The following is a 27,453-nucleotide window of genomic DNA, read 5'->3' on the forward strand; positions in this document are numbered from 1 at the left end:
ATACATTTGTTCTCTACATCTGTGTCTCTATTTCTGCCCTGCAAACTAGTTCATCTGTACCATTTTTCTAGGTTCCACATATATGTGTTAATATACGGTATTTGTTTTTCTCTTTCTGACTTACTTCACTCTATATGACAGTCTCTAGATCCATCCACGTCTCTACAAATGACCCAATTTCGTTCCTTTTTTATGGCTGAGTAATATTCCCTTGTACATATGTACCACATCTTCTTTATCCATTCATCTGACGATGGGCACTTAGGTTGCTTCCATGTCCTGGCTATTGTAAATAGTGCTGCAACGAACATTGCGGTGCATGTGTCTTTTTGAGTTATGGTTTTCTCTGGGTATATGCCCAGTAGTGGGATTGCTGGGTCATATGGTAATTCTATTTTTAGTTTTTTAAGGAACTTCCATACTGTTCTCCATAGTGGCTGTATCAATTTAGATTCCCACCAACAGTGCAAGAGGGTTCCCCTTTCTCCACACCCTCTCCAGCATTTGTTGTTTGTAGATTTTCTGATGATGCCCATTCTAACTGGTGTGAGGTGGTACCTCATTGTAGTTTTGATTTGCATTTCTCTAATAATTAGTGATGTTGAGCAGATTTTCATGTGCTTCTTGGCCATCTGTATGTCTTCTTTGGAGAAACGTCTGTTTACGTCTTCTGCCCATTTTTGGATTGGGTTGTTTGTTTTTTTAATATTGAGCTGCATGAGTTGTTTATATATTTTGGAGATTAATCCTTTGTCCACTGATTCATTTGCAAATAATTTCTCCCATTCTGAGGGTTGTTTTTTCGTCTTGTTTGTAGTTTCCTTTGCTGTGCAAAAGCTTTTAAGTTTCATTAGGTCCCAATTGTTTATTTTTGTTTTTATTTCCATTACTCTAGGAGGCGGATCAGAAAAGATCTTGCTGTGATTTATGTTAAAGAGTGTTCTTCCTTTGTTTTCCTCTAAGAGTTTTATAGTGTTCAGTCTTACATTTAGGTTTCTAATCCATTTTGAGTTTATTTTTGTGTATGGTGTTAGGGAGTGTTCTAATTTCATTCTTTTACATGTAGCTGTCCAGTTTTCCCAGCACCACTTATTGAAGAGACTGTCTTTTCTCCATTATATATCCTTGCTCCTTTGTCATAGTTTAGTTGACCATAGGTGCATGGGTTTATCTCTGGGCTTTCTATCCTGTTCCATTGATCTATATTTCTGTTTTTGTGCCAGTACCATATTGTCTTGATTACTGTAGCTTTGTAGTTTAGTCTGAAGTCAGGGAGTCTGATTCCTCCAACTCCGTTTTTTTCCCTCAAGACTGCTTTGGCTATTCGGGGTCTTTTGTGTCTCCATACAAATTTTAAGACTTTTTGTTCTAGTTCTATAAAAAATGCCATTGGTAATTTGATAGGGATTGCATTGAATCTGTAGATTGCTTTGGGTCGTATAGTCATTTTCACAATATTGATTCTTCCAATCCAAGAACATGGTATATCTCTCCATCTGTTTGTATCATTTTTAATTTCTTTCATCAGTGTCTTATCGTTTTCTGCATACAGGTCTTTTGTCTCCCTAGGTAGGGTTACTCTTAGGTATTTTATTCTTTTTGTTGCAATGGTAAATGGGAGTGTTTCTTTAATTTCTCTTTCAGGTTTTTCATCATAAGTGTATAGGAATGCAAGAGATTTCTGTCCATTAATTTTGTATCTTGCAGCTTTACCACGTTCATTGATTAGCTCTAGTAGTTTTCTGGTGGCATCTGTAGGATTCTCTATGTATAGTATCATGTCATCTGCAAACAGTGACAGTTTTACTTCTTTTTTTACAATTTGTATTCCTTTTATCTCTTTTTCTTCACTGATTGCTGTGGCTAGGACTTCCAAAACTATGTTGAATAATAGTGGTGAGAGTGGACATCCTTGTCTTGTTCCTGATCTTAGATGAAATGCTTTCAGTTTTTCACCATTGAGAATGATGTTTGCTGTGGGTTTGTCATATATGGCCTTTCTTATGTTGAGGTAGTTTCCCTCTATGCCTACTTTCTGGAGAGTTTTTATCATAAATGGGTGTTGAATTTTGTCGAAAGCTTTTTCTGCATCTACTGAGATGATCATATGGTTTTACTTCTTCAATTTTTAATATGGTGTTATCACATTGATTGATATGCATATATTGAACAATCCTTGCATCCCTGGGATAAATCCCACTTGATCATGGTGTATGATCCTTTTAATGTGCTGTTGGATTCTGTTTGCTAGTATTTTGTTGGGGATTTTTGCATCTATATTCATGAGTGATATTGGTCTGTAATTTTCTTTTTTTGTAGTATCTCTGTCTGGTTTGGTATCAGGGTGATGGTGGCCTCATAGAATGAGTTTGGGAGTGATCCTTCCTCCACAATTTTTTGGAAGAGTTTGAGAAGGATGGGTAGCTCTTCTTTAAATGTTTCATAGAATTTACTTGTGAAGCCATCTGGTCCTGGACTTTTGTTTGTTGAAAGATTTTTAATCACAGTTTCAATTTCATTACTTGTGATTTGTCTGTTCATATTTTCTATTTCTTCCTGGTTCAGTCTTGGAAGGTTATACCTTTCTAAGAATTTGTCCATTTTTTCAAGGTTGTCCATTTTATTGGCATAGAGTTGCTTGTAGTAGTCTCTTAGGATGCTTTGTATTTCTGCGGTGTCTGTTGTAACTTCTCCTTTTTCATTTCTAATTTTATTGATTTGAGTCCTCTCCCTATTTTTCTTGATGAGTCTGGCTAATGGTTAATCAATTTTGTTTATCTTCTCAAAGAACCAGCTTTTAGTTTTATTGATCTTTGCTATTATTTTCTTTGTTTCTATTTCATTAATTTCTGCTGTGATCTTTATGATTTCTTTCCTTCTACTAATTTTGGGTTTTGTTTGTTCTTCTTTCTCTAGTTCCTTTAGGTGTAAGGTTAGATTGTTTATTTGAGATGTTTGTTGTTTCTTGAGGTAGGATTTATTGCTATAAACTTCCCTCTTAGAACTGCTTTTGCTGCATCGCATAGGTTTTTGATCATTGTGTTTTCATTTTCATTTGTCTCTAGGTATTTTTTTATTTCCTCTTTGATTTCTTCAGTGATCTCTTGGTTATTTAGTAACATATTGTTTAGCCTGCATGTGTTTTTGGTTTTTATGGTTTTTTTCCCCATAATTGATTTCTAATCTCATAGCATTGTGGTCAGAGAAGACACTTGATATGATTTCAATTTTCTTAAATTTACTGAGGCTTGATTTGTGACCCAAGATGTGATCTATCCTGGAGAATGTTCCGTGCACACTTGAGAAGAAAGTGTAATCTGCTGTTTTTGGATGGAATGTCCTGTAAATATCAATTAAATCTATCTGGTCTATTGTGTCATTTAAAGCTTGTGTTTCCTTATTAATTTTCTGTTTGGATGATCTGTCCATTGGTGTAAGTGAGGTGTTAAAGTCCCCCACTATTATTGTGTTACTGTTGATTTCCTCTTTTAGAGCTGTTAGCAGTTGCCTTATGTGAGGTGCTCCTATTGAGGTGCTCCTATGTTGGGTGCATATATATTTATAATTGTTATATCTTCTTCTTGGATTGATCCCTTGATCATTATGTAGTGTCCTTCCTTGTCTCTTGTTGCATTCTTTATTTTAAAGTCTATTTTGTCTGATATGAGTATTGCTACTCCAGCTTTCTTTTGATTTCCATTTGCATGGAATATCTTTTTCCATCCCCTCACTTTCAGTCTGTATGTGTCCCTACGTCTGAAGTGGGTCCCTTGTAGACAGCATATATATAGGTCTTGTTTTTGTATCCATTCAGCGAGCTTGTGTCTTTTGGTTGGAGCATTTAATCCATTCACGTTTAAGGTAATTGCCTATATGTATGTTCCTATGACCATTTTCTTAATTGTTTTGGGTTTGTTTTCCTTTTCTTCTGTTGTGTTTCCCACTTAGAGAAGTTCCTTCAGCATTTGTTGTAGAGCTGGTTTGGTGGTGCTGAATTCTCTTAGCTCTTGCTTGTCTGTAAAGCTTTTGATTTCTCCGTCGAATCTGAATGAGATCCTTGCTGGGTAGAGTAATCTTGGTTGTAGGATTTTGCCTTTCATCACTTTAAATATGTCATGCCACTCCCTTTTCGCTTGTAGAGTTTCTGCTGAGAAATCAGCTGTTAACCTTATGGGAGTTCCCTTGTATATTGTTTGTCGTTTTTCCCTTGCTGCTGTCAATAATTTTTCTTTGTCCTTAATTTTTGCCAATATGATTACTGTGTGTCTTGGTGTGTTTCTCCTTGGGTTTATCCTGTATGGGACTCTCTGCGCTTCCTGGACTTGGGTGGCTATTTCCTTTCCCATGTTGGGGAAGTTTTCGACTATAATCTCTTCAAATATTGTCTTGGGTCCTTTCTCTCTCTCCTCCTTCTGGGACCCCTATAATGCGAATGTTGTTGTGTTTAATGTCCCAGAGGCCTCTTAGGCTGTCTTCATTTCTTTTCATTCTTTTTTCTTTATTCTGTTCTGCAGCAGTTCATTCCACCATTCTCTCTTCCAGGTCACTTATCCATTTTTTCTGCCTTAGTTATTCTGCTGTTGATTCCTCCTAGTGTATTTTTCATTTCAGTTATTGTATTGTTCATCTCTGTTTGTTTGTTCTTTAATTCTTCTAGGTTTTTGTTAAACATTTCTGGCATCTTCTCAATCTTTGCCTCCATTCTTTTTCTGAGGTCCTGGATCATCTTCACTATCATTATTCTGAATTCTTTTTCTGGAAGGTTGCCTATCTCTACCTCATTTAGTTGTTTTTCTGGGGTTTTATCTTGTTCCTTCATCTGGTACCTAGCCCTTTGCCTTTTCATCTTGTCTATCTTTCTGTGAATGTGGTTTTTGTTCCACAGGGTGCATGATTGTATTTCTTCTTGCTTCTGCTGTCTGCCCTCTGGTGGATGAAGCTGTCTAAGAGGCTTGTGCAAGTTTCCTGATGGGAGGGACTGGTGGTGGGTAGAGCTGGGTGTTGCTCTGGTGGGCAGAGCTCAGTAAAACTTTAATCCACTTGACTGCTTAGGGGTGGGGCTGGGTTCCTTCCCTGTTGGTTGTTTGGCCTGAGGCAACCCAACACTGGAGCCTGCCCGGGCTCTTTGGTGGGGCTAATGGCAGACTCTGGGAGGACTCACACCAAGGAGTACTTCCCAGAACTTCTGCTGCCAGTGTCCTTGTCCTCACGGTGAGACACAGCCACCCACTGCCTCTGCAGGAGACCCTCCAACGCTAGCAGGTAGGTCTGATTCAGTCTCCTGCGGGATCACTGCTCCTTCCCCTGGGTCCTGATGCACACACTACTTAGTGTGTTCCCTCCAAGAGTGGAGTCTCTCTTTCCCCCAGTCCTGTCAAAGTCCTGCAGTCAAATCCCGCTAGCCTTCAAAGTCTGATTCTCTAGGAATTCCTCCTCCCATTGCCGGACCCCCAGGTTGGGAAGCCTGACGTGGGGCTCAGAACCTTCACTCCAGTGGGTGGACTTCTGTGGTGTAATTATTCTCCAGTTTGTGAGTCACCCACCCAGCAGTTATGGGATTTGATTTTATTGTGATTGCGTCCCTCCTGCTGTCTCATTGTGGCTTCTCCTTTGTCTTTGTACCTGGGGTATCTCTTTTGGTGAGTTCCAGCGTCTTCCTGTCGATGATTGCTCAGCAGTTAGTTGTGATTCCGGTGCTCTCGAAAGAGGGAGTGAGAGCATGTCCTTCTACTCCACCATCTTGAACCAATCTCCTCTTAGACAGTTTGTTTAGACAGTATACCTAGAGTGACCAGCATGGGCCAGGCACATAGTATTGCTTAGAAAGTACTTGTTGGATTAATTAATTAACAGGCATTTTGATTTACCATAAGAAAATAACCGTATATTTTCACAACCATTTTTCTTCCCAAATGTGGTCCTGTGCCTTTACCCAAGCCCAAAGAACAATAGCGGTTCTCAGTCAAAGAAAGAGAAATCAAGCCCTGGAATTCCTTCCCCACCAAACACCTTTAGCAATGGCAGACCCTAGGTATTTATGCTCTGGCTGGGTTATTGGCAAGAAAAGGTACCAGTTCCAAACCAGCCAGGGTTCTGCCTGACCAAGAACAGCAGTGCGGCTGATGACATGCGGACATCGTATCCTTCGAGCCTATTTTCTTCCCTGTGGTTAAGAATTGTCTGCTCTATTCCATACGTCTAAGCCGGCTTTCAGCATTTGTCTCAAAAGTTAATGTAGGCTTTCCAATATTTAGACAACTTCTTAAATTCAGAAGTGCCACATCTCCTCAGTTTTAAAATGTACCATCGATTTAATAACAACTTTTCAGGTGGGGTGGGGTGGGGAGAGACACTGCTCAAAATCCATACAAGGACTTAAGACACATTCCAATTTCAGAAACATTAAAACGTGAAAAGGAAAAGTACATCTAAGAATCCAGGAAACGTGGTACCTCTTTTTCTTATTTGGGACCTCTGCCGAGCTCTCCTTTCGTACCAGGCTCAGATCCTCAGTTTTGCAGCCCCCTCAGTAGAGTCTTCGTTAAAAGCTCTTTCGGTTTCATCTTACGTCTGAACTGTGGGAAGCAGTAAGAAGTAGCTACTAATGAACAGCAGCCTTGGGAAGTCACAGCTCACATTAAACGGGGATCATTTGAGATGGGCCTCGACAGATGCTGTTCCATCCGAAGTCACCATTAATGGACATATGTAGATTCAGCAAGGAGCAGCTTTAAAAGATAAATTGACACAGGCTTTTTCACTGTTCAGAGGAAGTAAAATACAGATTGTCAGTGAATCGTGCATAGCAAGTTTGAGGCAGATTTTAGAATTCTGCGTGCGTGAGAGAGAAAGGGAGAAAGATGGGTGCAAGGGGGTGGGAGAGAGAGAGGCTGATCAGATGCCATCCTAGAAGGGAAGATTCAGTGAGGGGTACCTGCAAAAACCACATCCTTATTGCTTGACGTAGCCTAGTATATATCTAGTTCCATCCAGCAAACATTTACTGAGCACATGCAATAATAATAATGATAGCTAATATTTTGAGCACTTACTCAGTATGAAGTATATTTTTAGTGTTTTACATTCATCATCCTTTTTAATCCTCACAACAACCTTCTGAGATATTATTAATATCTCCATTTTCCAAATGAAGATAATAAGGCATTGAGAGGTTAAGTAGCTTATCCAAAGTCACCCAACTAGTTGGGTATTTGGACCCAGACACGTAGGCTCTAGAACACATTCTGTTAAGCACTGATCTAAAAGTAAGGGGGACCTATTGAAGGACCATGATCGGTACTAGAAAAGTTTACTCTGACAGGTGTGTGAAATGGGGCGGTGAAGATAGAGGAGAGATGACAAGAGATAGATGTGACAGTGACCAGCACAGCGCCAGGCACATGCAACTAGTAATAGCTAACATTTACCTAACACGCACTAGGTGTGCAGTACTGCTCTCAGCTCTTCATATTCATTATCCTGCTTAATCCTGTGAGGTAACAGTACAATTATTATCCCCAGCGTACAGATAAAGAAACAGAGGCATGAGAGCTTAAGGAATTTGCCCAAGGTCTTGCAGGAAGAGAGCGGCAGAGCTGGGACTTGAACCCAGGCAGCCTGGCTCCAGACTCCATGCTCTTTATCTCTGTGCAATAGTGCCTTTCACAGTAGGCACTTAGGTATTTGAGAATTCATTCACTCACAGAGTGGTGAACCCCGCTACCCCTCAGCTGCAGGACCACTAATGAGACCAATAAAGAGGCTAAGGGAGGAGGAGGCATTTGTTCCAACCAGAGGAACAAGGGAAGCTTCTGGGAAGAGATGACATTTAAGCAGAGTCTTGAAGGAAGGGCTTGGGCTAGCATTCATTAAACATAGGGGCAGTGCAGGCAGAAGCAACAGCCAAGGAAGGGCAAGAGGCAGGTGACTGCAGCGCAAACTCAAATGTTTCCATTTTTAGAAAAGAACACAGGGTGCATTTTACAGCTGAAATTTACTTTTTCTCCAGAAGGTTCTGTTAGCTAGAAGATCCTAACTAAAATGTTTTAATCAGATTTAAAATTTCAGACTGAAGCCTGTTTTTAAATCATTGTCATATACACATATATGACATACACACACATATATGTATATATGACAGCAATTTAAAACATATATATATATATTTGGCATTCTGTCATTGATATACATATTGTACTTATTTTCACCTTGTTGCAAAGAGTGTTATTACCCTAGTGGGAGCGGCTTAAAAATGTTCAACCCTGTGCTCTAGTAATCCTACATTTAGGAGTCTGTTTTGATTAAATAACCCCAAATGAAGGCATTAATTTATCCAAAATGTATATTTTTAATAAAGATATAATTATAAATATAATATAATAAATAAATATAAATATAATAAATATAAATATAATAAAGATATAATTCACATACTATAACATCCACCCTATTAAAGAGTATAATTCAGCAGTTTTTAGCATATTTACAAAGTTGTACAACCATTACCACTAATTCCAGAAATTTTTTTATCAGCCCCCAAAAGAAACCCCATACCCATTAGCAATCACACCCCATTCTCCCTTTCCCTCACTAATCTACTTTCTGTCTCTGTGAGTTGGCCTATCCTGGACATTTCATATAAATGTACTGATGCATACAATATCTGGCCTTTCGAGTCTGGCTTCTTTCACTTAGCATAATGATTAAAATATATTAATCTGCAGTGCTACCTGTAGTTATGCAAAGCTGGAAATAATCAGAATATCTATTTTAGGGCTTGTTAAATAAATTCTGGTATTTCCAGGCAATGGAATAACATGCAGTCATTAAGAAAAACATTTATGGAAATATTCAACGATATGATACAGTGATCAGTGAAAAACCTCCATAAGCAACCATTTTTCACTGTAAATGTATTCAGAAATATCCTAAAATCTAGGAATATACCAAACTATTTACAGTGGTTTCCTTTGGGTATTGAACTCATGGACCTCCATGTATTTTCCTAGTTTTCTTCAATGACAGTGTTTTGTTCCTGTAGTCAGAAACATAAACCCATTTAAAGACCACACCACTGCCTCTGCTGTACACACACCTCCCTCTGTCCTCCACCCTCCTGAGCAGAGTCCATCCCTCTTCTCTCCCTCAGACCAGGTCCGGAACAGCTACTACATCGGGGCCGACGGCTCCCTGCGGCTGCTGTTGGCCAACGGCATGGAGGTGGCCCTGCAGACGGAGCCCCACCTGCTGGCCGGGACCGTCAACCCCACCGTGGGCAAGCGGAACGTCACGCTGCCCATCGACAACGGCCTCAACCTGGTGGAGTGGCGACAGCGCAAGGAGCAGGCTCGCGGCCAGGTCACCGTCTTCGGGCGCCGGCTTCGGGTGAGCACAGCCTCCAGCAGGTCTCAGCCCCTGGGGGTGGGTGGATCCTGGGGGGAAAGGAGGAGGAGGCATCTGAGAACTGGACTCTTCTTGAAACTGTCCCAGGGAGAAGGTGTTCCTGGGCCTCAGTTTCTTCATCTGCAAAGGGGAAAGTAAATTAAGCGACTACACACAACAAGAGGCTCGTGTATTTTTTCAGTCGTGCTAGTGAAACGATCACTGGCTTTGATGTTAGTCAGGCTTCCAGCTTCTATTATTCCCTGAGTGAATTTGGGCAAATCCATAATCTCATAAAGCCTCAATTTCATTATCCATAAAATGGGGAAGATCAAACCAATTTACAAGTTGCTACAAGGATTAAAAATAATACATAGAGTGCCCTATACAGTCTGGCACATAATAAGTGGTCAGTAATACCTATTCTAATTGTCCTTTTATTGTTATTCTTATTACTGTTATTGTTATTTCTTTTGCTAACATGTACCAAGAGTCAGTTTAGCTCTTTGGAACCTAAGCCACATTCTCCTTCCAGGCAGAGTTATCCTTCCTAAGACTGCAGAACGACCCCACCACCGTAGCTGCCACTGCCAGGGCATTGGCATCTGCAGTGTGGCATCTCAGAGCACTTTTTAGTGTGTGGATGCCCTGAACCAGCCCTTTTTCTGCCTGACTCCCATGTCTCTATAGTGTGGCCTCTGCCCCAAGGCCAGATTGCCCAGCTTCTTTTCCCTCCAACTTCAGAAAGGAAGGCAATGGGGAGAGTGAAAACAGAGGACCCAGACCTGGCTTTCAGCACAGTGCCTTGCAGACCACAGGTGCTCCATGGAGACTTGCTGAGCTGCAGGGTACCACAGGACTGAGCCACATGCTCCTGACTCCTAAAAGCCACAGAAGCATCCTCATGCAACACGGCCAGGGCTGTCTTGAGCCCCCTGCCCTTTCTCACAAAGAAAGTTCACTTAAGCCCCTGATTCATGCATGGGATAACCAGGGTCCAGAGAGAAAAGGGATTTTTCCTGATTCACACAGCTGGGCGGCAGTAATGACTAGAAATAGGCACCCTGTCTCATAGTGTCATTCTCACAACAGATACAGAAACAGTAAGTTACTTATTCAATGTCACACAACCAGAGCCCAGACAACAAGGTTTCCTGTGTTCCTCAACAGTCAAGAACTCAAGCAACTATCTAATGTGGGAAACAGCCTTCCACTGGCTCCCCAGAGAAGGCCTAGCTTTCTTTGTTCTCTGTGGGACACCATCCTTGGCTTCACCGAGCCCCCTGTGTGAATTCTCCAGGAGCCCTTTATACACATCTGAGTCAGTGAACTAAGTAGAAAGTGTGACCAGGGTTTATTCCTGCCTGGGCCACATGTGTAGCCTTGAGCAGCTCCTCTGAGCCTCAGATTCCTCTGCAGAAACCAGATGATATATTTGAAGCATCTAGCCCAGCGCTGGAAGACCCCAGGTGCTCAATAAATGGCAGCAATTAGTGCTATTAGGATTTCCTCTCTGCCGTGTGAACTGGACCAAAAGTTTCCCAGGCACTAACTGGTCCCTCTCCGAGCCTGAGATGAATGACACTCCAGTTGGGCGGCCGCATCTCTGAGTCCTCCCAAAATAAATGGCCACCCACAGTGGCGGCATGTGGAATTAAAATGTTAGCCGGGTGCACCTCCCCATAATGGAGCTCATTTTTTATACAACTGGGAACTTTTTTTAAGAAAGAAAGATGTAAAATAATCTCATTGCCGCCACTGCTGAGCACAGGAAGCATTAGGTCGTTCCCCAGTGAGCTGCTTAATTCAATTTTATTAATTTTGCAGCAGAGGTGTAGATCCTCTTCACTGGGGGTCGTCCAGGAGGTGAGGGGGGTGGCTGGCTTGGTAGTACCACCTTGGGGGCAGTCACAAGGGACCTTCCCAAAGATGCTTTAAAAGGGTCCCCATCACTGTTGGCGGTGCAGACCCCACATCTTCTCCTGCCCTCTCCGCAAAGAACACAGCTTCAGCCTCCAACACCTCTGATTTTTCACGGGAATTGTCTGCCACACCGTTTTTGCTCCTGCAATTGTGTTTGATTACCCCTGGGAAGGCAACCTTATTTTAACCAGGCCATTCACAGCTAAAGTCGTCTCAGCACCATCATTATAAATCCTGATTTTCAAGGCTTTAGAATTTGTTTGGGGAGAAAGGGGAGACACACATGTCTCTACTTCCTCTGAGAATGACCACGATCATTTGCTGTCATTCAATGGAAATAACTGCAACCATTAACTCAGTACCTTCTATATGCCCAGCGCTCTGCTAGGTAATTTACTGAGGTTTCTTCAATTGTCACAACAGCCCTGCTGTTTCACAGGGGAAGAAATCGAGACTCAGAGAGGGAAAGGCACTGGCCCAAGGTCACACAGAAAAGTCAGTCACAGAGTTGAGGCTGGACTCCTGGCCTGATTCCTAGACTTGAGCCCTTTTCTACCACACAGGGCCCCAGAGGGCCTTTCATTACCTTAATCCATATGTGCAGGTTGGCATCATATGGCCTGCATCGTCTGCTTTCCTCTTGGGCCTTCTTACCTACTTGTCAAACTTAACCAGTAACTAATGGAAGAGTCCAAAAATATGCCCAAATGCCCCACCAGGCCCAGCACCACTTAGAGGGAACCAGCATTCTAGCTTCAGAGTACCTGGCAGTGTTTCAGGGACAACTGGCACCCCTAAGGGGTGGATCCAAATACAGAAACAGGCCTCTGAAGTATATTTCGTAACTAAAATATGAAAAACCTTGGTTTACTGCTACCCCTGTGGAACCCCTGTATTTCTGACTCTGAAAGGAAACTGAATTGTGTGCTGACCTAGCAGCCCAGGTAGAGATCATACAATGGGCTCCTGAGTCTAGAGGAAGGAGCAAAATGTTCCAAAACCTAGGACAGTGTCTCCTGGCAACCCCCAGTCAGAGAAGCCGTCCCAGACTCAAACATACACTGCCTCCCAGGGCCTCCAGGAAGAAGAAGATGTCTTGGGAGCTAACTGAGGTGACCAAGAAGCCCAAATTGTGGTGGCAGGGGGCAGGAGAGACCCCAGAGGGGACAGGGAGTCCAAAGCCCTAAGAAGGGCTGGACTTGCTCAGAGGACCACACATCATATGTTGGCACGTTGCAGTGGTGAGAGTCAAATCCAGACTCAGTCACTCACCAGCCATGGGACCTGGAGCCCGTCCCTGACTGTGGTCTCCCTGGTATCAAACACGAGTGCAAACACTGGCACATAATAAATGGGGTCAGGCACTGATTTGCTGGGCCCACATGGCCTCTCCCTTTTCAGGAGGGAGTCAGGAAGGATCTGCCTTTCTATCCTCATTAGGAGAATCATATTAGGAAATGATGTAATCGTTTCCGCTACTCTTCACCCAGCATCTGCATTGTCTTTATCCTCACATCAGCCCTATATACTTGGCATGATTATTCCCATTTTACAGATGAGGAAACTTCACAGAGCTGACAAGGACAGAGCCAGGACCCAAACCCTTATCTGTTGACACCCACGACCTGTGCTGCCTCCTCTCCTCGGGAGCTTCTCAGACCAAGTTCTCAGTGTCTAGGTTAACTCTCTCTTTCCTCCTACCCCTTCCCCAGGTTCACAACCGGAACCTCCTGTCTCTGGACTTTGACCGTGTGACACGCACAGAGAAGATCTATGACGACCACCGCAAGTTCACCCTCCGCATCCTGTATGACCAGGCCGGGCGGCCCAGCCTCTGGTCACCTAGCAGCAGGCTGAATGGTGTCAACGTGACCTACTCCCCAGGGGGCCACATTGCTGGCGTCCAGAGGGGCATCATGTCTGAGAGGATGGAATACGATCAGGCGGGTCGCATCACATCTAGGATCTTTGCTGACGGGAAGACCTGGAGCTACACGTACTTAGAGAAGGCAGGTGTCTGTCGCCCTCCATCACTGGCCTTGCCATATAGAAGATCCATCACTGTGGCTCAACCCATGGCCAGGCCCAGCCTGCTGACCTCAGTGGGATGGATCTGACCCATGTGGTCTCCAAAAGGAAATGTTCAGGAAAATCCGCATCAGCGTGCCAGGGGGTCCCGGGTGGCGTATGGATGGATTATGGTGATGGGGTGGTAAGTGGGGGGTCCTGGGGCAGGAGAATGTGGAAGTCACACCCAATAGGCTGGAGCTAGACCCAAACACTATCTGGACTTACAGAGCAGGATTTCGGGTCCAGACCCAGGCAGGGGTCTGCTCCCAGGTCTAGGGCTCTTGGTGTGATCTGGTCACAGAGAACAAGGCAAAAGCCTGGGGATTAGTATTAAGCAAGAGGTGCTTAATCCTGAGCTTCAAGTGCTAGGTGTGGCCTTAGTATGTCCCTTCTGCCTCAGGTCAGGATTCAGTTCATCCCAGGGACTTGGAATCAGAAAGGGCCTGAAATCAAAAGTTGGTCCCAAATAAGAGAAAATGCTAACTTTGATGCCCAGATGCCTTTAGGCCTTTTATCTACTGACTTATTCCTGAAACAGTCTGTATTTCATGCCCCAGTTCTGATACCCAGATCCTTACTTAACGTTTTGCTCCTGGTCACCTGTCCAGGGCCCAGGCTCTGCTTGATCTGTGATCTGTCTCCCCTACCCTGTGCAGTGTTCACATCTCCTAGAGCAGCATTTTGTGGTAGTGCTAAGAGAGACCTTGGAGGTCATCCAACATACTGAAAAATCCAACCCAGAGGGAAAGAACTTGCCCAGGGCCACACAATGAGTCCATTATTAGAAACCAGGTTTCCCCATTCCCATCACAGCCCACCCCACCCCCGGGTGGGCATATGACCTGTTACCACATAAACAATTATGCAAAACCTTAAATGTCCTTCTCAGACATGTCTTTATCCTGTAGGCCATAGGGAGTCAACGGACGTTGTTTAGCAGGCAGTAGACATTGTCAGGCTGTGTTTTAGGATAATCATTCTTGCCTGAGTAGGAAGGTTGATCTGAGAAGGAATCTGGCACAAGGAAGCCAGGAGAGAGGCTGCTGCAAATACTTTAGGCCAGTGCTCCCAACCCCATCCCATGCTGAAATCATCATTTTTGTGCCCCACAAAGGGGCAAACAGACAAGGCTGCTCACTATAGGAGGGCAAATGGCCTGAGTGTTCTGGGGCCCCAGGCCCTGCCAGGGTCAAGGGCAGAGAGAAATTCTTGTCTTAGCACATTTGTACCCCATTGCAATATCCTAGGGCGCGCTGGTTGAAAAGCTCTGGTTTGGGCATAACTTAAGAGAACCACCAGCTTCCTTGACCTTTCATTCTTTTCCTTTAAGTCTTGGGCTCATAGACCACCCCTTCCTTCCCAGCACCCTCTTCTCATCTCTCGGTTTTCCTTCCCCTCCAGTCCATGGTGCTGCTCCTTCATAGCCAAAGGCAGTACATCTTTGAGTTTGACAAGAACGACCGCCTGTCTTCTGTGACCATGCCCAACGTGGCCCGGCAGACGCTGGAGACCATCCGCTCAGTGGGTTACTACAGGAACATCTACCAGCCCCCCGAGGGCAACGCCTCAGTCATCCAGGACTTCACTGAGGATGGGCACCTCCTCCACACCTTCTACCTGGGCACCGGCCGCAGGGTGATATACAAGTATGGCAAGCTGTCCAAGCTAGCCGAGATGCTCTACGACACCACCAAGGTGAGCTTCAGCTACGACGAGACCGCCGGCATGCTGAAGACCATCAACCTACAGAACGAGGGCTTCACCTGCACCATCCGCTACCGTCAAATTGGGCCCCTGATCGACCGCCAGATTTTTCGCTTCACCGAGGAAGGCATGGTCAACGCCCGCTTTGACTACAACTATGACAACAGCTTCCGGGTGACCAGCATGCAGGCCGTGATCAATGAGACCCCGCTGCCCATCGACCTCTATCGCTATGACGATGTGTCGGGCAAGACGGAGCAGTTCGGGAAATTTGGTGTCATCTACTACGACATTAACCAGATCATCACCACAGCGGTCATGACCCACACCAAGCACTTTGACGCATATGGCCGGATGAAGGAAGTGCAATACGAGATCTTCCGCTCGCTCATGTACTGGATGACCGTCCAGTATGATAACATGGGGCGAGTCGTTAAGAAGGAGCTGAAGGTGGGACCGTATGCCAACACCACCCGCTACTCCTATGAGTACGACGCCGACGGCCAGCTGCAAACGGTCTCCATCAATGACAAACCACTCTGGCGATATAGCTATGACCTCAATGGGAACCTGCACTTACTGAGCCCCGGGAACAGTGCACGGCTCACCCCGCTACGGTATGACCTCCGTGACCGCATCACCAGGCTGGGTGACGTGCAATACAAGATGGACGAGGACGGTTTCCTGAGGCAGAGGGGCAGTGATGTGTTTGAGTACAACTCAGCGGGCCTGCTCATCAAGGCCTACAACCGGGGTGGTGGCTGGAGCGTCAGGTACCGTTACGATGGCCTGGGGCGGCGGGTGTCCAGCAAGAGCAGCCAGAGCCACCACCTGCAGTTCTTCTATGCAGACCTGACCAGTCCCACCAAGGTCACCCACCTGTACAACCACTCCAGCTCTGAGATCACATCCCTCTACTATGACCTGCAAGGACACCTCTTTGCCATGGAGCTGAGCGGCGGAGATGAGTTCTACATAGCCTGTGACAACATCGGGACCCCTCTTGCTGTCTTCAGTGGAACGGGCTTAATGATCAAGCAGATCCTGTACACGGCCTACGGGGAGATCTACATGGACACCAACCCCAACTTCCAGATCATCATTGGCTACCACGGTGGCCTCTATGATCCACTCACCAAGCTCGTCCACATGGGCCGGCGAGATTATGACGTGCTGGCTGGTCGCTGGACTAGCCCAGACCACGAGTTGTGGAAGCAGCTTAGTAGCAGCAATATCATGCCTTTTAATCTCTATATGTTTAAAAACAACAACCCCATCAGTAACTCTCAGGACATCAAGTGCTTCATGACAGGTGAGGATCAGGGCTCATTCAGAGGGCAGGAACCACTATCACTCTGGTCATCTGAAAAGACAGTCTTCCTTGAGAAAGCTGGTATGGGGTAATGGGAGATATTGACTTCCTCTTAGAGCAGCATTTTCCAAAGTATTTTTGAAGAAACACAGTTCAGAGAAATGCTTTGGAAAAACTGGTTTTGGCATCAAATCAGTTTGACAGGGCAACTACCGTTCTTAAATTTTCACGATACATTTCAGCTTATGAAAGGCTCTGAGAAGTCCTGTAGTAAAGAGAACTGCTTCATATATTTACCCACTATTTTTCCAACTTATTTGACCATGAAACCCTAATATTTCACTGGATACATCCCCTGGAATGTACTTTGAGAGTTTCTGACCCAGCAATCAGGCTGGTTATGAGTCCCTGATAAGTTGAATGAAAGTATGACAAAAAAAAAATAAAGAAGAATTCAGTTCTCTTATTTGGGATGAGGTAATGGAAAATTCAGACTTTGGCAACAGACAGAACTAGGTGAAAGATCCATCATTTCTAAGCTATGACAGTCACAAAATTTATTTAACTTCCCCTGAATTCCAGTTTCCTGATCTATAAATTGAAGTTAGAATATCTACCCTGACTCTGGTAAGTTAAATATGCATATTGTAAATCCTAGAGCAACTACTAAAAGATAAAGCAGAGGCACAGCTTATCAGTCAATAGTGGAGATAAAATGAAGACTAAATTAATAATCAAAGAGGGTAGGAAAAGAGGGAGAAAAAGGAGCAAAGAACAGAGAGACAAATAGGAAAAAAAAATACTTACCTGATAGGATGGTTGCAGGGGTGAAATGAGATACATTTTATAACCTGCCTAGCACAGGGCCTGGCTCACGTTGGTTCTCTTTCCCCTACCGTCTGATTTTAAAAGTGGGCTTTGGTCTCCACTACCGTGAAACCAACTTGAGTATAAAATGCCCCATAGGTCACGCATGCCAGAAATGCCTCTAACAGCCTCCTTCCAGCAAGCAGCCGCTGCCAGGCCAGTCACAGAAGACCTCAGGAGTCAGAGAAGCTCTGGGGATTCAGGTCTGGATAAAACCAGCACCTTTTATAGAACAGAGTTCGTGGTGGACAAAAGTTGGGCATGACAACTTGCAAATGTGGTCATCTCCCCGTCTTTTGTCCTGTGACATAATCCTCCTGCCCATAGTTTAAGGCAGTTTCCTTCATTCAACAAGGGCCCCCTCTGTGCAGCCACTGTTTTAGGCACTGGGGATAGAAAGATGATCCCTACCCTCCAGGAGTTCACCTCGCAAGAGGCCAGACAGACAACTGCTGTCCAGTGTGAGGGGCCCACGGCGGAGGCTTGCGCTGACGGCCAGTGAAACAGAGGAGACACAGCTGGTTCTACCCAGGGAGCAGCTGGCGCATGAGGTCCGCTTACGAGTGGACATTCGCCAGGTAATGGGAAAAAAGGCGATCCAGATAGAGGGGACCGCATGTACAAAAGTGCGGAGAGGGCAATGTGTACAGCCCCACGTGAGTGCCCCTTAGGGACGTGGTGGCTTCCTGGCCCCCAAACTGGGGTGGCCCAGTCTGGACCTGTTTCTGCTGACAGAGGAGTCGTCTTTCAGGGAAGAATTCCAGATGGTCGTGTCGAGAGCAGGAGTCCCAAGAGTGGGAAGGAAGAGAGGACACAGTGGTGAGCAGGTGCGATGAAAACATCCTTGGGGCCTGTGGACGCACAGGAATATCTCAGCAAGGTTTCACAGCGTTCACTGTACTCAGCTTGCTGCCAGCCCTAGAAAAACTTAAGTGATTGAGAGGACATTTGTCTTACATCTGTCTGCATTAAGCACACCCCCTGTCTCATCTTCCAGTGAATTTCCTGTGAGATGCCTCGGCAGGTTACTGTAGCTGAAGAAAAAACCATTTTACTACTAAAAGCCAAGATACTACTAATTCTCACTAAACTTGACCATTTAGCTTCCACGTGGGCCACGTGCAGCCTCATTCACATCCAGCAACAACAACAATAAAAAGGCATCTCACCTTTTTCCAAAAACAGGATAGGGTCTTAAGCCTATAATACTGGAGAGGCTTATGTCACATGACAACCCTTGAACCAACCAGCATGGCTGGGGAGATAGAATGCACTGATTGGGTTAGCCTAGGTCACATGCTTCAATGCTAAGCCCTTAGGTGGAGTCAGCGTCCCTAAAAATACACTTTTTGGGATACCCCAAAAAGAGAGAGAAGGCAGAATGGGACACTAGGAAGGCAACTTAAAAATGTCCACCACTGATCCATCATATACTTAACCCTCACTTGCAGCCTGTGTGATGGGGACCACTGACTCCATTTACAAAGGCGGAAAGTGAGGGTCAGAGAGGTAAAGTAACCCGCCCAGGAAGAGGTGGCAAGCCTGGGGTTAGAACTCTGCTGTGTCTGACTCCAAAATCCTCATTCTTAGAGATTTGAATTCTCTCTGTAAAGTGCAAAGCTGTGTGAAAGGGATTATTATTTTTCATCACTGTCCCAGGCAGCCACACTGAAGTCTGGGACGAACGGATGAGTAAAGAGCTTTTTAACTTGAGGGAAATGTCTACCTCTGATGTCATAGGAAAGAAGAGTAAAATTCCCAACTCTTCAGAAAAGCACAGTAGAAAAAGCAGTGAATAAATCAATTTTCAGCATTTTTCCTAAAGACATAATGAGAAAGTTTCCCACCTTCCATCACTCGTAATTAAGGCCCAGGCCTCTTTTCAGCTCCCTGGCTTCCTGGGAATTTGCAGTATTCCTGATAGAAGCTTTACTTTGCAACTACAAATTCAGATGCAAGTTCTCAGCCTCAGGCAAAATGGCTTTGTAGGGGTTTTTTCTTTGTCCCCGTTCTGTTTGTTTTAATTTCCCAAAGAACCATCTACCAAGATTCAGAGAATCAGAGATACTTAGAAACTCAGTGAGGAAAGGGACTTTGGAGAAAACTGGTCCAAGCACCTCACACTACAAAAGAGGAAATGGAGTTCCAGGCACGTGGAGGCTTGGGTTTGAGGAAACACAGGCAACCTTCTATGAGCCAGGCACCAAGCTGGACACTTTAAAATACATTAGATCCAATCATTTATGTAACAAAACAGAACAGTTCCTGCTCTATGTTGGCTGCCCCAAAGTGGTAACACTATTAGTATTCTTCTCCATGACTTGGTGAAAACCATTTCTCCCATGAATTTGCAGATAAGGAAACTGAACCTCAGAGAGGTTAAGGAAACTAAGATCACACAGTTCGCAAGTTGGGAGCCAGAGTTTGGACCTGGGTTTTGTCTTGCCTCACCATGTTCTTTCCCTTTTATGATCTTTCTAGAAGTAGAATCTGGGTTTCCAAGCTTCCTTTTCTACCACCCCTCCATGTCAGAACCTCCAGGCTTCACACCCAAGAGAGGGGCTCTGGAACATCGAAGAAACAAAAACCAAAAAAAAAAAAGAAAAGAAAGAAAAAGGCAAACGAAGTTCTTGAATGGAAAGGCAATGTGGGATGAAGTTGATGACCCCCAAATGGCACTCCCATCACTGGGATGAACTCAATTCCACCAATGCCTGGGCCCTAAGAACCTCCCTGACCAGGGATCTGTCTGCTTTGGAAGAAGCCCAAAGCAGGCCTGAATGCCCACCACCCAGAGTTGCTGGCTCAGAGACTTAATTCCAAATCCTGCCTTCTCCTGACTTTGGATTTGAGTTTCTAGTCAACAACTGCTTTGGCATCTTCAGCTGCCCCTTCCCAAGGAAGGCTGAGCCATGCTGGGACACAGGCTTTCTGTCTGTCTCCTGTAGACCCCAAATCACCTCCCACCTGCCATCCCAAGCTCTTCCTTCTCCAGCCGCCTTCTGGTTCTCTCTCTGCCTTGCTGAACTGCTTTCTGGTTACCCGAACGCTCCCAATACTCACCTCCCCTCTCCAGGCCTTGCCTTATACAATGGCCTTTGCCTTCATCTCCATCGAAGCCTGACAAAATTTACACAGCTTTCACTGCCTGGCTTCAAGGCAACCTTCTTCATGAAGACTTGTCAGTCTGTGAAACTGAAAGACTTCTGCCCTCCTCTAGGTGTTTTTCCTGTGTCAAGGTTATCCATGTCCATGTCTCATCTCCCCTTCAGGGTCCTGCGTGTGCAAGCTGAGGATCTGTGACACCAGAGCTGGGCACATAAAAGACACTCAGCAACAGAGGGCCAAGTAACTGATGACACACTTTCCACCCTCTTTCTTTTCCTGAAGTCTTGGCTTCCTGATTCCACTCTTCAGTGAGCCGGTTGCTTATGACAACATCCCACCTTTCCCTATACCTAGTATTTTATAATTAGTAACCCCCAGGAATATTATAAAAACCAGTAAATCCAATGCCTATGGGGCTAGATCCTCAAGCCCAATATAAAGACTGGAAAATGAAGGCACAGGGAGCTTAAGTGACTTCCTTAGGCTCCCAGAGTAAATAAAGGCAGGATCAAGGGGAAAAAAACTCTTGGATCTTTGGTCAGGCCACCTCCATGCCCAATGCACTTTAGGCCTGAGGCTCTAATCTCTTCAAAAAGGAGAAAGGAGGAAGAGTTTGCTTCTTCCGTGAATTTTCTCTTTAAAAGTCATTCATTAAAACCTTTCCTTTTGGGCTTCCCTGGTGGCGCAGTGGTTGAGAGTCCGCCTGCTGATGCAAGGGACACGGGTTCGTGCCCCGGTCTGGGAAGATCCCACATGCCGCGGAGCGGCTGGGCCTGTGAGCCATGGCCGCTGAGCCTGCGCCTCTGGAGCCTGTGCTTCGCAACGGGAGAGGCCACAACAGTGAGAGGCCCGCGTACCGCAAAAAAAAAACAAAAAACTTTCCTTTGGGGTTGGTTGTCCTCTGTGTCTCCTGTTGATGTTGGGGCTGGATGTGGAGGAGTGTTCATCCATCAACAGCTGCCCCTGGCTACGAAGCTGAAGGTCCTCGGGGTAGAGTGACAGTAGTAAGAGGAGTCTGGAAACCTAGGTTCTACTTTGGTGACATCTCTCTCAGATACATCCCTGGGAGGGGACACTAGGTCCCAAGAGCCATGTTCAGCTTTCATACCGTGAAACAGTTTCCACTATGCTTGTTGACTCTCCCCCCAGCAGCTCTCCATGTCCTCACCCCGCCCCCCTGCAGCCTAACTCTAGGCTGCTTTCTTGGGATGTGTCACTCTGAGGTCCACTGACTCCGTGGGGCTGTTTCTGCTTATCTCCCACCCAGATGTCAACAGCTGGCTCCTCACCTTCGGATTCCAGCTTCACAATGTGATTCCCGGCTATCCCAAGCCAGACATGGATGCCATGGAACCATCCTACGAGCTCATCCACACACAGATGAAAACTCAGGAGTGGGACAACAGCAAGGTAATTCACACACATGGCTGCCCACCCCTCAAGCCATCCAGACTTTACAGGAATGGGTCCCACCAGCTTTTCAGGAAAGCCTAGGCCAATGATAGAAACCAATGTGGTACGTCCACTGTGCCTGCCAGAAACAGTTCAGCAAATACTTAGTAAACCTGCCACTGGCAAGTCACTGTAGACCCAGCTGTAACAGCACGTAGGCCCTCACAAGCCAAATTAAGGAGTTGTGTCTGTTACACTGAGTTTGGAGTTCCACACAAAAAAATGAGCCTTTGTCCCAACCCAGAACAAAAGTACAAAGAGGGAAGGTGTGTTCGAAATACAAATGTGACATTTTCTGAGCACCTCAGTGCACCTGGCCTATTCTACATAAATTAACACACAAATATCCCTTGGTATCGTTGTTCTCATTTTAGAGATTTCATGCCTGAGGCTTTCGAATGCCACACAGCAAGGATGAAGTAGAGCAGGATTCAAACCCAGATCTGTCTGTAGGTGCTCAAAAAAATGTTACTTTCCCCTGTCTTCCATTTATGACCCAATTTCAAAGACTCGTAGAATTTTATGGCTATAAAGATCCTTAAAAACAGTTTCATTCCACCCTCTCACTTCAGACATCCATTTGCTCATTTCTTCCCACTGCCCCCCCCTTTCATAAGATCTGTGCTAGGAGCTGGCTCTTCCAGGCCCCAGGCCCCGGGAGCCCAGTGAATGCAGGAAAGAATCAGGCAGAGACCAGGCCTTCCAGGGGATCCCTGACCAGGGGGACAAGAGACTGAGGAGGAAATCAGAGTTGCCAGATGGCATACTGCTGGCGATCAGAAACTTACACATCCATATCTCTTACTCCAGTCGGATTCCATCAGGCCTCAGCCTAGCTGTTTCCTTCCCCTGACCTCTGGAGAATGTGATTCTGCACCTCTGTGCTCCGGTGGCACCTATAGCTTCCTCTTGCTAAGCACTCACAACACTATATTTTCATTCCTGTTTTCTTCTCTGTATCTCCACTAGACCCTAAGCCCCAAGAGGGCAAGCACTGGGTCTTATTTGGTACCCAGCATACCACCTCGCACATAGTAGGTGCATGGAAAACTTTTGTTGAATGAACAAATGGTTGAAAGAAGTAACCTGGGCTTCCCTGGTGGCGCACTGGTTGAGAGTCCGCCTGCCGATGCAGGGGACACGGGTTCGTGCCCCGGTCCGGGAAGATCCCACATGCCGTGGAGCGGCTGGGCCTGTGAGCCATGGCCGCTGAGCCTGTGCGTCCGGAGCCTGAGCTCTGCAGCGGGAGAGGCCACAACAGTGAGGCCCGCGTACCGCAAAAAAAAAAAAAAAAAAAAAAAAAAAAAGAAAGAAGTAACCTATCCTGTGAGTTTGGCCTTTTTCCCCATTTTACAGATAAGACCAGAGTTGAGAGAAACTTGTCCAAGGTGAGCTGGAAAGGTGATGAGAACCCAAGTCTGTCTGATCACGAAGCCCATCCTCTCTCTGCGGCCCTAGCCCCACCCCCTGCCCCTCTCCAATCCCTGCCATCCATCCCTCTAGGTACTGCCCAGCTGCCCACAGCACTGACTGTTCTCCCAAGGCCGCTTCCAGCCACTCAGCTGCACCCCCTACCTCCAGGCTCCCTTCTCCACCCCCTCCCAGAGCCACAGTCTCTGACGGCCCGTTTGCCAACCTTGCCTGTCAATGAATTATTGATTTCTGCCCTTGGCACGCATTGGAGATCTTTGTTGTTGAGCACTCCAGCTTCTGTGAAACTCTAGGAAATAATTGTTCACAGACAGGGTTCTATTAATTATAAAGAGGACTTAATTTCAGTGAGAAACCGATGGACCTTTTTCTAAAGCCATTTCTCTAAGTTGCTGATAAGGCCCTGGGGCCTGCCTGAACATGGCTTCCAACCTGTCCCCCAAGGCAGCCAAGAGCGGGGCCACTTGAGGAACCCCCAGGAAGCACTGTGGGGACAGAGGCCCTCCTTGAAAATCATTTCTAAACATGGCAGAGAGCAATACAGCAGGCTAAGAGGGTTTATGTAAATCACTACTTTTCATCCTACTAAGTCTTCTTGTCAAGAGTGCATTCCTCGCCATTCCTGCATCTAACATCACCCCCTCATCCTCCAAGTCCCAACTCAAGCGTGAGCCTGTCCTTGAACCCCATCTCCTTCACCTTGCCTCTCCGCCTCCAGGCTGAGACACCCTGAGCCGTGATTGCTCCTCCCGACTCCAGCAGCCCTTGAACTGAGCCTCTAGGATCAGACAGACCAGGGTTCGAATGTTGGCTTGAATACTTATTAGTCTGTGGCTAGTACTTACTAGTCTGTATGACTGTGGGCCAGGTACAACCTCTTTGAGCCTTAGTTTCCTTAGGTGTAAAACCAGAACAATAACAGTCCCTACTGTATAAAGTTATTGTGAAGATCCAGCGAGATAATGAATGTGAATTATTCAGCTCAAAGACCACGACATGTTGGCTATAGCTGTTACTATTGCTCCTCTTAGACCACCACTGATCACATTTGATTGTAGTTATTTGTTGCCACATCTGTCTTTCCCCACTAAACGAGGAGTTCTTCAAGGGAAGGGATGATGTCTGATTCATTGTTGTATCTCCCGTGCCGAGAAAGGGACTGGGCACAGAGTAGATGCTCCCTGAACAGCTTCTGAATGGAAGGAAGGGTGAATAGATGGATGAAGGAGGGCTGGGTGTCCTAGTGGTCAGCAGTAGGGCTAGATGCTACAGGTGAATACATTTGTATAGGTTGGACTTTTAGTCATGTAAGCTGATTCTCCAGGCCATTGGAAGTTTTTCCCCATTTATCTCACTCTCTCTCTCTCTCCCCCCACCATCAGTCTATTCTCGGGGTACAGTGTGAAGTGCAGAAGCAGCTCAAGGCCTTTGTCACCCTGGAACGTTTTGATCAGCTCTACGGCTCCACAATCACTAGCTGCCAGCAGGCCCCAGAGACAAAGAAGTTTGCATCCAGTGGCTCAGTCTTTGGCAAAGGGGTCAAGTTCGCCTTGAAGGATGGCCGAGTGACCACAGACATCATCAGTGTGGCCAATGAGGACGGGCGGAGGGTGGCTGCCATCTTGAACAACGCCCACTACCTAGAGAACGTGCACTTCACCATTGACGGGGTGGACACCCACTACTTCGTGAAACCAGGACCTTCGGAAGGCGACCTGGCCATCCTGGGCCTCAGCGGGGGGCGGCGAACCCTGGAGAACGGGGTCAACGTCACTGTGTCCCAGATCAACACGGTGCTCAGTGGCAGGACTAGACGCTACACAGACATCCAGCTCCAGTACGGGGCGCTGTGCTTGAACACCCGCTATGGGACAACACCGGATGAGGAGAAGGCACGGGTGCTGGAGCTGGCCCGGCAGAGAGCCGTGCGCCAGGCCTGGGCCCACGAGCAGCAGCGACTTCGGGCAGGGGAGGAAGGCCTGCGGGCCTGGACAGAGGGCGAGAAGCAGCAGGCGCTGAGCACGGGGCGCGTTCAAGGCTACGACGGCTTCTTCGTGATCTCGGTGGAGCAGTACCCGGAACTGTCAGACAGCGCCAGCAACATCCACTTCATGAGACAGAGTGAGATGGGCCGAAGGTGACAGAGAGGACCACGGCCGGGACTTCTTGCCAAAGACAGCTACTCTTTTGTGGCCGCGTACCTGACTGTGTTGTACTTAAAAAAAAAAAAAAAAAAGAATCCTTTTTTTAACAAGTGCAGAAAGCAAACAAACAAAAAAGATACTGGTTGCATTCTAATTCATGCAACATCCTTTTTTTTTAAGAAAAGAAAAACACAAATTTGGCCTTCACACATTTTTTGCAAAGAGCAGAAGGTATTTTTTTTCCATAGTGTGATCACAATGAAAACTTTCTTGTCTTTTGTTCCCTTTTCCTTGAGGAGTTCTCCTTGTTGTTTGGGGTACATTTCTCCTCACTGAGATGCATCTCCTGGGGTGTGTCCTTGTCTGTCCCCAGGTACCCAGTGTGATGTGAGACACAAGTGTCTGTGCTAACTTGTCCCATGTGCAACTTTCTCTTCCATGGGGGTCGGGCAGGAGGGAAGGGTGCGGAGAGTAATGGGCCGGTAGCAAATTTCCGAGGGGGCCTGGAAGGAGCGTCTGCAGGACCTGAGGATCTTTGGCTAAGCTCCCGCAGACAAGTGGTAGCTTTTTTACTCACTGTGTTCCATGCCTCCAGAGGACCATGGATGGTTCCATCTTCTCTGGAGAATTTCATGATCTCACAGCACCTTTTTCAAGCTGCCCCAAACTCCTGTCCAAGCTTTATATTTTGATGCGAAATGAAACCCCCAACCCCTTTGGCAAATCTTGTGTAGTTGTCAGTGCCACCTCCATGCTGGGATGGAGAAAGTGTCTCCCAGGTCCTTTCCCCAGTCTGGTGACAGCATCCTGGGGCTTAGAGCCCAAGCCTCCCCAAGAGGCAGAGGCATCCAGGACATCTGTGGTTGGTTGGTCCTCCCATGATGTTCCTTATTCATCTCTTTCTGTCTCCCAAAGTCAGATGTGAGAACCAGCACTGCACAGCAAGCCCTCAGTGTGGGCACCACGTCCAGAAGGGAAGGTCACCCACGGCAAAAGAATGGCAGTGGTGGCAAGGGTACCAGCCTGCCTTCCTAGGTGAAGCCCTCTCCCCATGACTTTGGGTATCTTCCCTCCACTGCTCAGCTGCCACCACTGAGAAACAGGAGTGTGGAGAGAGGTGCTTGGTGGCCTTTGATTGTGGAAAGAGGCTTAAGAAAAAGTCAGCCAGAGAGAGGAAAGCATGCATCAAGCATCCTTCTAACGAGCTCCTGAAGGCTCCTATGTCTCTCATGTATTGGGCTAATTGCAGAGCTGGGATGCAGCTGGATAGGCTTTCAGGAAATTCCTTCTGTGAAGTTCTTCTAAAACAGCTTCCCCTCTAGAGGAGCCCAACTGGGGTTTTAAAGCAAGATTAAGGAGAAAGGAGGAAAGAGATGATTTGGTGTGGCCTGGCGACATCAAGCTATCCCACCAGGATTGGGGGCGGTTCCTGAGGCTGGTGCCTATGGATCCAGAAGACCAGGCTACAGTTGTCCCTGTGAAGACCTACGCCTGTGGTCATCGGGCAGAAGTTTAAGTCCTTTCAGGAATGAGTACATCCCACACCTGGAGGGCATGCCCAGGGAGAGGCAGCAGCCAGTGGGCCACCACAGGCAGAAGTTTAAGTCCTTTCAGGAATGAGTACATCCCACACCTGGAGGGCATGCCCAGGGAGAGGCAGCAGCCAGTGGGCCGGGGGAAGCATTGAGAGTAGGGGAGAGCTAGGAGCTCCTTTCTCCTGTTTTATCTGCCTAATTACCACTGTCATTACCTCTCACAGGAGGCTCTGGGAGACCAGGAGGGGAAGCCAAATGCTTCCTTTTAAGCTGGGCTTCTTAGAAAGTGGGACTTTTATGGGTTACATTTTACATTGAGTGTGGAAAATGAATTCTGAGTCTGAGCTCCTTCCCGTGGAAACCTTGTTGGACTGACAAGCTCATGGCACCTTTATAGCCTTACTCACAGAGTCTTCAGAATATTCCATGAGTTAATGAAACCGAAAAGGTCTCTTACTGCATGAGAATCGGAGCAGCACGGAGGCCGGGGTCTGCCTGGCAGAGGGAGGCACCCAGAGCTTCTCAG

The 27,453-nt window shown here is 46.3% G+C and overlaps 1 protein-coding gene across 4 annotated transcripts in view; it reads left to right on the forward strand.

The window, feature by feature from the left end:
• Positions 1–25,588, forward strand: part of TENM4 (teneurin transmembrane protein 4) — a gene marked incomplete at its 5' end in the record, with an annotated part of 383,392 nt that extends 357,804 nt beyond the window's left edge. For all 4 annotated transcript variants that reach the window (XM_079707561.1, XM_079707562.1, XM_079707563.1 and 1 more), the window contains 5 exons: positions 9,149–9,384; positions 13,017–13,313; positions 14,776–16,390; positions 21,633–21,775; positions 24,631–25,588. In XM_079707561.1, coding sequence (XP_079563687.1) covers positions 9,149–9,384; positions 13,017–13,313; positions 14,776–16,390; positions 21,633–21,775; positions 24,631–25,389 — 3,050 coding nt within the window. In that variant the 3' untranslated portion in view covers positions 25,390–25,588. The remainder of the gene's footprint in view (positions 1–9,148; positions 9,385–13,016; positions 13,314–14,775; positions 16,391–21,632; positions 21,776–24,630) is intronic.
• Between the last annotated feature and the right edge of the window lie 1,865 nt (positions 25,589–27,453).

The sequence above is a fragment of the Hyperoodon ampullatus genome (assembly GCF_949752795.1).
Source record: "Hyperoodon ampullatus genome assembly, chromosome: 7".
NCBI classification, from domain to species: Eukaryota; Metazoa; Chordata; class Mammalia; order Artiodactyla; family Ziphiidae; genus Hyperoodon; species Hyperoodon ampullatus.